The sequence below is a fragment of the Heterocephalus glaber genome, unplaced genomic scaffold (assembly GCF_053883595.1).
Source record: "Heterocephalus glaber isolate CG9 unplaced genomic scaffold, H.glaber_assembly_v1.0 deba00001572, whole genome shotgun sequence".
Classification (NCBI taxonomy): Eukaryota; Metazoa; Chordata; class Mammalia; order Rodentia; family Bathyergidae; genus Heterocephalus; species Heterocephalus glaber.
Genome location: NW_028258357.1, coordinates 7042844 through 7057661, shown reverse-complemented (window position 1 = coordinate 7057661; position 14818 = coordinate 7042844). Strand labels below are relative to the sequence as shown.

Sequence of the window (14818 nt, the reverse complement as noted above, 5' to 3'; positions counted from 1 at the left end):
GTCAGATACGAGAAGCTGGGACTAAAGAGGGCAGTAACTGCCTTAAAGGTGGGTCATTCAGTCTAAGAAGATTGATGCTAACAATGATGATAGGAGTGGGATTGTTTTCCAATGCACATATTAATTTTGTCCAAATTGGAAAGCCCCAACTGAGAGCTGGAGATTCTATTCCTCAAGGATTTTGCCACATTTTAAATTACCTTGCAGAAGGCTATTACTCATTCACTAGCATTTACTGAGGGCCTGTTCTAAGTAAAACATGTAGCCACGCAAAAAAGTAACCTTCAGATGGGAACACCAAAGTTAGGATTAAGTAATTACTGGTAACTGAGTAATCTCAGTGACTTCATCAACTCAAGTGTCACCGTGCTATCGCTTCCCAGGTTAGAACAAGCAAGGAAAATCTAGTATTATCTCCACTTTCTAACCACTCTCTTGAAAAGTATAAAGCATGGACAGCGATGCCATCTGATTACTTAAGGTTTTTCCTTCAAAAGGTGCTGACTTGCGAAAAAGAGTATTTAAATATAGGTTTTCAATTTCTCTGCGAGGGCAAGTTGGAACTGCCTGACCAGAACACATTTTCTCGCAGACTCCCTCCCTTACAACTAAGGTAAGGGAACCGGAGCTCAGGATGCACGAGACCCCAGACCTGCCCAGCAAAACCCACTAAAAGCCCCGGCCACGCTCGCCAGGTCGGGCGCCGCCGGGCCGCTGGGTACCTGATGCTCCCTTTTGGCGGAAGCCTCATCTTTCACCTCCGTCACAAACACACACGGCATCTTCCGCTGCACGGAGCCCAGGCGTCTCATGGTGGCTCCAAGAAGCAGTGCGAAGAGAACGTGTGCTTCTTCGAGGCTGCCAGTCCCGGCCCTGGAAGAATCCTACCTAGTTGAGCTGCACGGCTCAGGCCACTTACACTGCGCGCCCAGGGACAGCGCCAGCGACGCAAGGCAGCCAACCCGGAGCAAGGGGCGGGGACGCAAGCCCGGAAGCGGGCTCTTGGTCGCCATGCATTCTGGGAATTGTAGTCCGGCGCTGAGGCGCGGGGCGTGCGCTCTCTCGTGAATGTGTCACCCTCCCCTTGGCTTGATGATTGTGTCGAAACAAGGGTCCGTTTTCTGGGTGTGCGTGCGTACCTCAACCAGTAACCGGTGACATTTTCGAAATTTAAACTATGAAGTTGTAAGTGGTAAATACTTTCAGATGGCAATTTTAACACCTTTCTAGCGAAACCTGTTTCCCCCTGTGATAAATTCCTGGCGGAAGCCCTACAGTTTAGAAATAACTAGAGATATTCCATCCATCATCCACAGAAAGAAAATTGATTTTCTGGTAAGGTTTTTTAACAATTAAAATAGACCAAAAATATGTTTGAATTACCTAACACTCAGTGTCATATAATATGGTTGAAAATGACTCGGATGTATTTTCTGAAGTAAGAGTTTAGCCTTAAACTAATCCAAAACTATAAAAGTACCAACAACTGGATTCACTCCGTTTTTTTCACGGGAATCTTATTCATTAAAGATGCATTTCAACAAAGGACTTAGTAATTGTAGTCAGCCAACTACAAAGCTCAAAACAGTCTTAGCATCGCTCAAAAAAATCTGAACTGGTAACAAAGACCATGATTGAATAAAATAAATATTGAATATTGAATAATACCTCTTCTATCTCATTGCAGGCAGAAGCTCTCAGCCTAAAATTGTGAGGGAATTTTTATTTTAAGTCATCTTCTATGTACTTGGACAAGGCTTAGTTCTCATTCCTGTAATTGTCTTTATCTGTTAGTATCCAACTGGCCAGGATTTTATTGACTTAGCCCTTGAAAAAATTACAACTGTATCTTACTTGGAGATATAATAAAGGGGCTCCCAAGGAATAAAATATCCTCTCCAAAAGTTCAATGTTTTATTTATGGATATAGAGGGTAAGGAGGAAGAAATCTGCCATTTTATGGTGGGGTTTTTTCCCCCCTGGTATCTTTAATTTTCTCATAGGAAAACAAAGTCACAATTCCCAAGTTTACAAAGAAAGGGGGGAGGACCCACATAATGATGGCTATGTGATACTGGAAGCAGAAACTTCTTAGCATTTTGAAACAAATGCCAGTGGCTTCATTAAACAAAAAAAAAATCCTAGAAACCAGCTTGTGAGTCCCAAACAGACAACCTTCACGAATATCATTTTTCAACTGCCACAGAATCTTCTAGGTCCAACATTCTGTAATTTCTGAGAAACTGTAATCTTTGAAAATATTCCACTTACACTTTGAATAGTAGCAGCAAAGCTAATCATTTCCCAGGAAGCACTATTTTTAATACTTTGGTTTCATCTATGTCTGGAACAAAATCTGTAACAGAAAAACAAGAGTCCAAATCTGAGAAGACCCACAGATAACTCATAAACCAGACGCCTAGACTGATGGGGAGCAGCAATCAACTTTGCCTGATTCTCAGATACCTGAAAAATCAACAGGAGTTGCCACCAGCCACTGTGCTTAAAGTGGTGTTACAGGATTGCAAATTACAAGACAGACTTTCTTCTTTAATTTGACATGTCAGTTTTCTAGCATGCACAAAGGAGAAAGACACTCATTGTGACTGTGCTTTGACTAACACAAAATACTTTTCAGGTCTACCCCCAGGTATGGAGACAAATTTCCCATCACTTTTCATTACAGGAACTAAAACTGCCCATGCGTAGGAGTCTGTTAAAACAGGAGAGTGAAATTCATAACAGGAAAAAAGTGAAGAGAATAAGAAAAAGAAAAAATGAGGGAAGAGAATTTTAAAAAGGAAAGATAGGGCCCTACATATTCAAAAGACTACCAAAGCATACAAATCAAAATAATGTGCTCTACAATAAGAAAATAAAAAATAAATAAAGGAAAAAAAAATCCCCAGGTGGATTTGACCTGTTTTTGCTGTATCTAATAGAATGTGGCCAGTCACAATTAATTTCAAGAGGTAAAAATATTTTTCAGTATTTCTCCTGTGTGAAATTATTTAATCATATAATAAAGGAGTTTGGTAACACTATTTGAAAATGGTCCAGTGAAGCTCCAAGTACACAGTAAAGAAAGTGATTTTTATTTGTATAGTCTGTAGATTGATATTTGTTATAAGCCAAGGCAAAACAAAGGTCAAGATATATTTCCTATATATCTCTGCCAGTGTATTTAAGAGTCTGCCCAAATCTTTATTTGCTCCTTATTTATTTACTTTAAGACTTTGATTTTTCTCATATTTACTTATGGGTAGGTACATAACTGTTTTATAAATCTTAGTATCTTATTTCCTGGATTCTTATCCTAAAGCTTTGTATTCAAAAAATCTATACCAATTTATACTGTTTAACTTAAAGTGAATTCCGTATTTCTCGTGATCTTTGAATTTTTCAATTAAAATTGCATTGCAATTTAAACATAAATTTCGACTTGGTGTAATACTATCTTCATTGCATCTTCTCAGTTACCTATAATAAATATTTTCATTAATCTCTGCTAGGTTCTAATTCTTTTAGTAAAAATAGTAGGATGAAGACTTCAATAGCTGCTTATTGAAATTTATTTTTTTGACAGAGTACATCATACTGTTTTCAATGAATTCTCAACATTTTCAGTCTCTCTGGAAGCTTTCTGTTATAAGAAGAAATTATTTCTCTTTTAATGGTGAATGACAAGTGGAATAAAACTACAAGATGAATAACTAGTCAAATTTATTTTCATGTACCTATTAATGTGTAATAATGTCAATGATTTTTCTCCAGATCAGTGAGTACATATTTAAATAATTGTGCCTGGTTTTTTTTTGAATATGGATAGCATGTTTACCTATTTAAAATTTTTAGTTTTGTTTCCAAACAACATATAATAGAGGGTTTAGATCATTACTATTTACTAGGAAATTACTACTTTTTCTTTTTTTTTTAGAGTTTGGGACATTTAATTATTTAATTCCTTTTAAAGAGATTATTGGTGCAATTAAGAAAGGAGCATGCAGATGGGGAGGAGGAAGTTAAGAGAAAAGATTTAAAAGAGGCAAGTACCATTTTCCAAGTATAAAATGGGGTGCAGAACCCAATCTGACATCTGCTAGCAACATCATACCATTAAGAACCCTACCTATCTGGCACAGAACAGGTATCTTGTGCTTTCACACACAAAGGCACATAAAATTAAAAGCCTTCAGAAACATTAAATCAAACTAAGACTCTTAATCAGAAATTAAAGTGGCTATTGTAGGTCCCTTTGAGAACACCATCAGGCCCTGGCACTAATGCAGTCACAGGATAGAGGAAGTGAGGGGCTCAGGGTCTGGTCCTGGGGAGACTGTAGGGCACAGGCTTCTATTTTAGTGGCTGGTAGCCATTCTGGTGCCTGCTGGTGACTCTGGGTCTCTAGGCCTCTTCCAACATGATGCACCGGAGACCAGAGACAGTTTTTTCACAGTTTAGATGACAGCTTCTCTCTCAAGGTGTCTGCCAGTCCAGCAACTGAAGGAAAGCCATATGATTCTTGTTTCTTAAAGATCTCAGCCTCCCCCTGACACACATACATTGACCATTGCTGAAGAAGAGAGATGCACACATGCATGCACACACCACACGAGCTCTGCAGTGACATGGCCAGCTGGTCAGCTACTGCCTAAGAAGTACAATGCTAAAGAAACTTGCAGCAGACATGCTAAGAAGCCTGAGAGAAAACCTGGTGGCCATGGCTCTCCCAGCCAGTATTCCCGTGAGGGGGCCAGATGATAGCATCTGCAGAGGCTGCATGTTCAGGAGTCCCTGAGAAGGGGAAGGGAGCAAATTTCCTTCTCACTTGTTCTAAGTTCCCTCCAACCCACACAGAAACCTCAAAGTCTGGTCCACTTCCCCAGGGTCCAGATAGGAAGAGCTCAGTGTTAGGAGAAAGGCACATGGTATGTCACTAGAGCAGGACAGTGGCTTGGCCTAGATCAAGGTCCCCAGAAATGGAGAAGAGAGTAGGAAGAGGGTGCAGGATTTTGTCCTGTCCCTGTACCAGCCCGAGGAACTAGTTTTATGAAGGAATCCCAGGCCCAGGGCCATAATGTCTGCTTGCTGACATATTATCCATTCCCAGATATTTATCTAATCCTACACTGCTCCCTTTCACCTAGAGCTGAGGAGTATCCAGTAGTTGAGGCTAAACTGCCAAAGTACCTCTGGAAACTGAGCAAAGGGGAATGGGCAGGAAGAACACACAAATGCGGGGAAAATGTTCCCTGCACTCTCCTCCTACCCACCTAGGGTAAGTCAAGGCAACTTGTGGAGGTGCTCTGAGCTCTTCCTTCAGCAGACATACTCTCATTACACGAGTTAAGGCAATGGGGAGCAGAGGACCACTGCCAACTCTGGTGACACATATTTAAAGCTGGTGCTCACCTACACTGACATTCAGGAAGCACAGAAAAGGGTCTGGTGTCTGTTCATCATAGGTCCAGGAAAAGGCTCAGTATGCTCTGGCCACTGACAATTCAAGGAGGCAGCACAAAAGCCAGAAGGCCCTAGATCCTCTGAAAACCATGTTCTCATCCTATTCTATGGAAACAACAAGATAATGGGAGCATCATTTCAAATAAGTACCTCCAAAGACAGTAGCAGTGAGTATCAAATGGGGCCTGCAAGCACAGACAAGGGCCACTGGAGCACTACCAACCAACCCTGCCATGGGCTACTGAGCAGACGTGCTCCCCCACGTCACAGGGTACAACATGGACAACCTGTGCCCTGGAAAAACAGAGCAAGCTGCAGTGAAAGTGACTTAAGAGACAACTGACCTACTCTAAGCACAGGCCTGAAAAAGCCTCCTACCTAGGATGCACCAAAGACCCACCCCAGGAAATGTTATTACATAAATGCCTCCTACCTGGTTAACTAAAACCTCTGCCTGGGTAGCAAACCCTTTGTGATCTCATAGCTTCGCTACAAGTCAGAGCCACCACACAATGATTAAGTGAACAAAAAAACAAGAGAAGTTAGAGAGGAAATGGTTAAAACAATTCCTACTGCTACATTTATAACAAGGGCAGGTTCATTATGCAGTAGAATCCTTCAAGGCCTTCAAATTTAAAACCACAAAAGGTAACAAGAGGAGGAGTAAGAATCCTGAGGCTCAAGCTGTCACACAGCCTATCTTTGTGCTCTATGGAGCAAGTCCAGTTGTCGAAGTTGTGGGTGGCTTGTTCCATACCCGGAGAACCTTCTGAAGGCCAGGAGCCCTCTGAGATGGCCTAGAAAAGCCCCAAGCTCAGCGAGGTTTTGGAGAACCATTCATCTGGCTGCCCTGGGTTACAGTGTCCATATTGTACAAGCTGTCCAAGAAGACTGAGGAGATTTCTGCAACCAGGTTCCTGTCAGTGATTGTCTGGGACATGCCATAGATGGCACCCATTCCTGTGACCTTTGCTTTGCAATTCTTCATGATTTGGGTGACAGATTCCTGGACGTCCTTTAAGAACTGGATTGCCACTCGCTTCCGGGTATGTACTAATGTGATGCAGATATGAATACTGGGTGGAAACTGCAACTGGTTCAAGTTCCACCCCTTAGCAGTCATCAAGTTTGATAGCCGGTAAATGTCAAAATCATGGGAGCCCAGAGAAATGACTGACAACTGAGGATCCCCGAAAATGAAGATGCCTTTAATATTTTCCAGTTCAGATTGGAGGAAGCGAGCAGTTTTGATGATCTGTTTGGTGGCTTCAACATAGCCGTTTTCACCGAAGTGCATCAAGGTGGCCCAACAGGCTGCAATGATGCCACCAGGCAGTGAGCCTGCAATGCTTGGGGAAGCGTAGATGCCACCTGGCCAATCTGTGGTAATGAAGAACTGGTACTTTCTGTATTTCTTGTTATGGTACAACACCACGGACGAGCCTTTGGAGGCATAGCCATACTTATGGGTATCAGCCGAAATGCTGGTCACACCTTCTACCCGGAAATCGAATGGTTTCTCCAGTGGGTATCCTGCTTTCTCCATAAAGACGATAAGGAAAACCCCCAGACAGGCATCTACATGAAGAGGTATTTTGTATTTGATGGCCAGCCTAGGGGTGATGAGAGCTGTTTTTCACTGCTATGGTTAAACCTAAAATTCAAAACTGCTTCTATTTGCCAGGTACTGCATTATTAGATTCTATTTTAAAATCTCATTCTGACTGCCAGGGTGGGCCAATTCTCTCATCACCTTGGCCACTTCTGGGATAGGATCTGTCACACCATGAGGAAACTGTGGCGCAGAGCAGACGAGCATAGCAGTGTTCTTGGAGATGGCTCTTCTCATTGCCCACACATTCACCTCCATCATCTTATTCGGTGGGACCCGCACCATCTTCATCCCAAAATAACTGGCTGCTTTGTCAAATGCAGCATGGGCACTTACGGGAACCACTATTTCGGGAGTTTTGATCCCCTTCTCTAAGGCCAGGTCCCGATAAGCTTTGCAGGCCATCAGGATGCTTTCTGTCCCCCCGGAGGTCACACATCCACAAGAATCTGGTCCCCCATTGAACAAGGAACACGCCATCCTCACAATTTCTGCCTCTAATTTGCTTAGTCCCGGGAAAATATCCGGATGCAGTGGGTTACTCCATGCAAAATTTCCATACGCCTGCACAAGCAGCTCCATGAGCTTCTCCTCCCTGTACACAGCTCCTGAGGCCTTCCCTTCTTGCCAGATACCATCCATGGAGCTGTACTCCTTGAGTCTCTCCAGGACTGCTGTTGTGCTCAGATCCTGGGCAGGCAGGGCTTTCACATAGTCTTTATCCACTTTCAGGTACTGCAAGTGCTTCCCAAGGTCTTCCGTGATCTTGTCCAACTCTTTCTGAATCTTGTTACCAAGAAACGGCATCTTCCTCACGAGCCTAAAAAGTTTCTTTTTAAACCTTGACCATAAGGTCTCCAGCTGGAAGATAAACCTATATGCCCAAACTATCAACAGGGTCCACAGGACACTCCATGCAATTAGCTGCCAGGGCTCATATTTGGTGCAATACCCGTTTACATAATTCTTGGCTTTTGTGGAATATGCTTTCAAAATCTCGAAGTAAAGCTCAAAGTTCTTCTAGAAATAGAAGAGGGAAATTACTACTTTTTAACTGTGAAAAAGTATAGAATAGTTTAGGTTCCATATTCAAGCAGAATATTGACAGATAAAACATACAACTTTATTTTCATTAGTCTTTTTTGATTACTATATTAGAATTGAGTAAAGAATATACAGTATTTACTAAAGTAGACCAGCTGTCAGTTACATGTGAGGTCACTTATGATGAGCAAACAATGGATTAGGTAACAATGGGGAAAATTCTGGAAGTTTGAGGTTGGTGCTTACTAGCAGCAACCACTTTTAACATTTCTGCAAAGCTAGAGAATGTATCTTCTAATTTAAGTTTATTTAATAATTATCTATTGTGTAGTATACTATCAAAAGGAGGTCAGTTTTAAAGGAATACTACTGGTAGCCTCAAAGACTGGGGAAAAGAAAATTTTCCCCCTCACACCTTGATAGTTCTTATATCTGTATTCCTGCAATACATATATCTATATGTAAACAAGTCATTGGATTAGCAGCAAGGGAGTTGAAAATGAAAGAAGTTGGGAATGACTGCTATTTCTTTTTTAATTCCACATGCATAAAGGTAAATATTGTACAATTTACAGTACTTTACATGCTTAAATTTAAGCTTTTTAGTAGAATGAAGGAATATGTGGCAATAGTTTGCACTGCTGAATCAAAATTTACTATTTTCCTACAAGATATTTTGTACACTAAAAATCTGAAGTAAAATCTTCTCATGTATTTGTGATACACTGAATTTCTCTAAGGAATTCTGGAATGATTTTAAATTATGACTTGTTTGAAACTGTTTTTATATGTGTCATTATCATATTGTTTGGGTAAATTTTTTGGGGCATATAAATCTGAAGAGTTGAATTTTAGTCACTGTAAACAGTATAATAAATCTGTTTTCCTATTTGAAATTAACACAGTTACTGAATTTTCTCTGTCAAGAGTCTTTCTAAGTAAAAGCAAGTAAGTAATTAAATATCATGGAAAAAGGGTTGCGTGGTATAAACAAATCAGCCAAATATAAATAAAAATTTGTAAAATTAAATGTGAAAATAGGTGTAGAAGTTAAAGGATCTCCATAAAACCAAATGCAGAAACTTGATCTTTAGGACCTTTTGCTTTTACCAGCCTAAAATCAATGAAAGGCATGACACATGTAGTTTAAAATGTTTCATTTTTGCTAGAAAACACTAATGGAGTCAAACTTTCTGAACTCAGGAATTAGATCTACTTCTGTTACCTTTAGATTAAACTCTAGGATGACAAATAATAAAATTTATATCCCAGAGTTGTGTGTATTTCTGTGCTTATCACCAAGTACTTAGTGAAATGAATAAAAATAGCAATCACAATACCTTACCACTTAATTTTTACAGCTATCTTTTGGGAAGGGTATTTTATTTTCTTCTTTACAAATAAGAAAACTGGGGCAGAAAAGAGATGAGTGAAGTATTCACTTTGTGACTATAGATAAGTAGTGAATCCAGATACAAATCAAATACAGATTTATGTGATTTCAAAGCCCCTGTCACTACCCTGTACTTGGAGAGTACACAAATCTACTTTTCAAAGGGGATGAGAGTGAAGACAGAAGCAGGAGGGAGAGAAAAATTTACGAACAACCACAGATCCTGTGCTGTTGAAAGAGAAAAGAATTTGATGGAGTATTTTTATTATACGTTGCCTCTCTACATACAACAGTGGCTTGCAATTTTTACAACTGTAAATCTATGTATAAAAGAACATAGAATTTATTTTTAAAAACTAATAGCAGCTCATTGAAATAATCTCTACTTTTGTTGTAGTATAAATATGTCATTATACATAAGTATTTGCAGCTGCTTATCTTTTTAGGCCAAGGACATAAGGCACGTTAGTTATGTAGCATAATGTAGTAATTAAAAATTTTATAATAATATAAAATTTAAACTTCATTAATTTTCTCCAGATAAATACACTTAACAGAATCTCTACAGACTAACAAATCAGATGATCTAATAAAAGGATTGCCTGATAGAAGTTGTCTCCAAAGTTAGAACGTGGCTAGTGATTCTTAAAATATTTATCTGGCTTTCTTCAGGAAAAAATTAGATGATTCTATTGCTAAATTGTGATCACTGTATCACTGGTCTCTTATATCCCTGTTCTTAGTGAACCCTATGGATTAGATGATAGCAAAAACCATTTGGTAAGCAACTCATGGCATGTTGTATTATTTAATCATTGGACTCCCATCACTTTCTCTCTAAACATAAAATAAATGCTAAAATATAGACTTATTGTTCTAGATTGTGAGTATGGTTTTTATGATTCTTATTTTATATACTCATGATTCTTGTAATTAATTAGCAATATATTATTGATGAACACTAAAATAGAAGCATTAAGTTCTTTACACTGATTACCTTTTTTGTGTGTGTATTTTAAGCATCATGGATCAGTAGACTGATTACCTTTTGCTTTTAGGGTTCCCAGTGCCGATTCCGACACTGCAAAGAGGCCCTTGGCAGTGACACTGTGTGCTCATTATGGAGAGAGAAAAAATGTTTAGATCTACATTGCAAATTTAGACACATGGAAGTGCAGGTAAAATTATTCAGTCTCATCACTTTTGTTGAAAGCGTCTCCTTTCAATAATGCTGAGTTGGGCCGGGGATTTATCTCAGTGGTTTCACCACCTGTTGCGCAAACACAAGGACCCCGGTTCAATCATGGTACCAAATAATAATAATAATAATGATAGTAATAATAATAATGACAATGCTGGGTTATACTTTTACAACGGGATAGGGAAAATTATTCTTCTTACCATTATCTAATTTAGGTACATTCACTTTATCTAACTTAAAATCTTAGAAAACTAATAGAACATGTTTTGGAAATATCTATTGTGTCTTTTAATACTGACACAATGCAAGCCAGGAAATAGATGATCTTCAATCTATAATTGCAGTTGTTTTTGTCACATTATGTTCTGTTGTAGCACTTTCTATTTACTGTGAATATGGAATCTAATCATCACATTTCCTCCCACATTTTTTATCTAGCAAAACTGCAGCATTTCATGCTTCTGGGAAACTCAACCTCTTGGTTGTGTGAAGATCAATTGTATGTTTCATCACAGCAAACCTCGAAATATTAATGGACTATTTTTGGCATCAAGTAGCAGTGAGTACATTTTATTGAATAACATGGGCATACCATCTCATAATCTGGTTTTGGAGTAGCAGCACAGAATGACACATTAAAACATGACAAGGTGAGCAATGCAGTTTAATAGCCAATGGATTATTTGGGATGATTCTATTAAGAATCTTGAGATGAACCAGCCTGTAGCTAACAAGAAGACGGAAACCATGGTGCATGCCTGTAATCCAAACTACTTGAGAGGCTAAGGCGGGAGAATTGCAAGTTAATGGCCAGCTTGGGGAATTTAGTAAGACACTCTCTCAAAATAAAAAATGAAAAGGACTGGTAGAGAATCCCCAGGATCAATCCCTGGTTCAGGAAGGACGGAAGGAAGGAAATAAGACCAAAAAAAAAAAAAAAAGTTCAACTTTCTCTGACTGTATCTAAAACAGATATAATTCATCTGAAAAAGTGAGTGCTACAGATCTCAAGCAGGAGGCCATCTCAGCAAAGCACCAAACACTGGAACCAAGCTCAGAGGTTATGGCCTCCTTAATGCTCTTCGTGAATGTCAGAAACCTGTCCCACAGAGGGGAGAGTGAGGACATTCTCTGAGTGATGCACTTCAGTTTCTAGCAGAGCTATCTGCTGTGGTTTTTCCTGAGACTATAATTGTGGAGAAAATGTAATCTCTTTGCGACAAAAGAAATGGCACAGTTCAATTCAACTGACCCATACTGAGACGAATTTCTGATGAACTCTGAAGTAGATTCTGGAAGGGAAACAGAAGACATTGTACTCAAAAGCAGTGAACGGCAAGAATCTAGCTGAAGATAAGAAATGCTATGTACCAGTTTCCCAAGAGAAATGAAATTATGTATTACAAACATAATCTAATAAAAATATCAAATAAAACAAAAGACATTTTAAGTTTTCCCTGATGCTGTAGAAATTTTACTTTCCTGGTCCAACTTCTAAATTATTCTGATAAAAAAGCTCTAGAAATTAACTTGTAGGATCTTGGTCCTTTTGAGATTTGAAAAATTGGCTTCAGATAATCCTTGGAAAATGCATAACTAAAATCTAAGTCCTCTTTTTTGCAGTTCTGGAAAATTCTGACCTCACAGTACATATCATTCATGTAACACCTTGTTCAACGTTTCTGTTCCTCAATAAACTAAATATCAGGATGAGGATCATCACTAGTTTCCTTACTGTTGTTTTTCACAGTGCCTGGAGCACTGATTCTCAGTAAAATTGGATGTTTGGATATATGGGTGGGGGATGGCTAGATGACTACTGACAGGTAACCTATTAGGATGAAACTTATTGCATGTATCTGATTAACTTTGCCCCCTTAGCTTACATGTGTTGATTTTATTTCAGAAAATATAATGTACTGAAATCTTTATATCTGCTTAGTGGATTGCTCCATAGTGTTCTATAGGTAAATTGCTATCTTTTAAACTAGTTCCTTTAGGACTAGAGAAAAACAAATCTCCATACATGGGCAGAAAGGTGAAATACCTACGTATCTGATAATTATGGGGCTCCCCAATGTAAGGCATGGCCTGGGAAGGGGAAGTGCTTGGGTACAAGCTTTATTATTCTCATTTCCTAAAAAATAGAATCTGAAAGTTGAAGACAAGTAACTTCTGGCTTTTCTGGAACTCTGTTTCTTTACCCGGTGACAATGCTTGGTCTGGCTTTTGGAGTAAGCTCTCCCCTCAATAGGGCCAAATCTAGATCCATTCACTGGGACCAAGCCCTTCCCGTAAGAATTCTACCCCATCATCTCCAAATCTCTTTAACTCTATCGGGGACAAGCAGGAGCCCCATACACCTACCTCCCTGACACAGCGTCATCATAGCTACTTATGTTTTGAATTCAGAAGGGCTAATTTCATTCTCTATGTCGGTCAATATGAGAGACTCTCTCTTAAATGACTCACTCCTGTCTGTCTCCTGGCATTTCCGCTAACCCTCCCCAACCTCCCATAATCAACAGTTATCTTTATCTTGCTATTCCAAGAGTAGCTTTTCTCTGAAGGTGCTATTACTCCTGTAGTGCTCCCAGTGATCAAGTACAACCATGGCTCTGGAGGTGAGGTGAGAGATTTCCTTGGTCATCACTGCCAATTTCAGACTGTTCTCTGGCACTTCTCCCTAAAAGCATTCAGTGTATATCTAATGTCAATGGATAGTATTGTGTTTTTTGCAAACTCTCAGTGTAGATGTTGTTTGCTTTTGTCTACACCCATCTAGCTGCTCTCTCTGTCTTTCAACAATCTGACCTCTTGCTATCACTCTCACAGTCCTCCTCTGTCAATTCTTAGTGAATATATAATATGAATTTAATTTGTTTTATAATTTTTTGGGAAGATGGCCACTGTGGACTGCTTTTGTTTGAGAACTGAATTGTTTGGGGACAGAAGCATTTATGAACTGAGTTATTAATATAGTATATAATATAAATAATAAATAATAATAAATATATAATATATAATATATAATGTATAATATAATGATGTAATATATAATATATAATGTAATATAATATATTAATAGTATACATAATATTATATATAATATAATAATATAATATATATTATATATTTCTCAAAAAATGCTTTAAACTCACTGGGACTTCCAGTTCATTGATTCTACCGTATTTTCACAATCACTGGCCCTTTGATATCTTCTTTCACCTCTCCCTTGTAATCTGTCCCTTTTGCATATCTTCTACTCTCTTGCCACTGTCTGGCTTTCCTGAACTCCCTTGCCAGTCATAACACTGGTTAAAAACAATGCTCTACCTACTCTCTGGCTGCTTCCATGTTAACTGAACATTATTGAAGAAAAATGTGCAACCATGCTGATTGGGATAAATGCATGACCATAAACCTCCAATTACCCCATCAAGTTGACTTCTTATCATGCTCCATGCTACTTGCACAGTTCAACCCTATTCCCTTGTTACTCTTTCTTCCTGCTCCTTAAACTTCCATTTCCACCTCCTCTTCCTATTCTCAGATGATGGCCATATTGTCTTAATAGCTAAAAATATTTTAAGAAGACTTTCGCATATATCCTTTGTTATATCTGCTAACCTACAAACACCTATACTGGTCTTTTCCTCACCCCTACCATAGATAAACTGTTATATTCCTGCCTAAAGTCTATACTTCCAGTTCATCACCAGGTATTACCTCTCTTGTTTACTAAAGGGCACTGGTTCAACAAGACCTCTGTCTTCCATGTAATCATTTTTTAATCTAATTGCAGTACAATTCAGTGATCAATTCTGAGTTTTTATATAACTTGAACCATCGGGAGGTTTTGACACATTTAATAACCCCTTCCTCCTTGATGTAATTTTCTTACCTAGCTTCCTAAAATCTTGACTTTGTTTTCCTTAACTTCTCTTAGTGCTCTGTTACTACTCATCTTGCTGGTTTTTAAATCTTTCTTCCAACTCCTTACATATGCAATATAGTAGGAGTTAGTCCTTGGTTCTCTTGTTTTCTCTGTTTACACTCTGTAATCTCATCAAGTTTTTGTTGTTGCTGTTGTTGTTTGAGAAAA

The 14818-nt window shown here is 38.9% G+C and overlaps 2 protein-coding genes and 1 pseudogene across 3 annotated transcripts in view; 1 reads left to right on the top strand and 2 right to left on the bottom strand.

The window, feature by feature from the left end:
• The window catches only part of Rlig1 (RNA 5'-phosphate and 3'-OH ligase 1), a 66217-nt gene extending 65248 nt beyond the window's left edge, over nucleotides 1-969 (bottom strand). Inside the window, exon 1 of one of the 2 annotated variants that reach the window (XM_087192575.1) lies at nucleotides 723-969. In XM_087192575.1, the coding sequence (XP_087048701.1) occupies nucleotides 723-812 (90 nt within the window). In that variant the 5' untranslated portion in view covers nucleotides 813-969. The remainder of the gene's footprint in view (nucleotides 1-722) is intronic. The other variant, XM_004867540.4, reaches the window with a different exon arrangement.
• Nucleotides 970-5551: 4582 nt separating this feature from the next.
• Zc3h11d (zinc finger CCCH-type containing 11D) overlaps nucleotides 5552-14818 on the top strand; it is a 42514-nt gene continuing 33247 nt past the window's right edge. The window contains exons 1-3 of the mRNA XM_087192574.1: nucleotides 5552-6509; nucleotides 10571-10690; nucleotides 11152-11272. Coding sequence (XP_087048700.1) covers nucleotides 6411-6509; nucleotides 10571-10690; nucleotides 11152-11272 — 340 coding nt within the window. The 5' untranslated portion in view covers nucleotides 5552-6410. The remainder of the gene's footprint in view (nucleotides 6510-10570; nucleotides 10691-11151; nucleotides 11273-14818) is intronic.
• On the bottom strand, nucleotides 7151-7964 carry LOC101700996 (sphingosine-1-phosphate lyase 1 pseudogene; annotated as a pseudogene).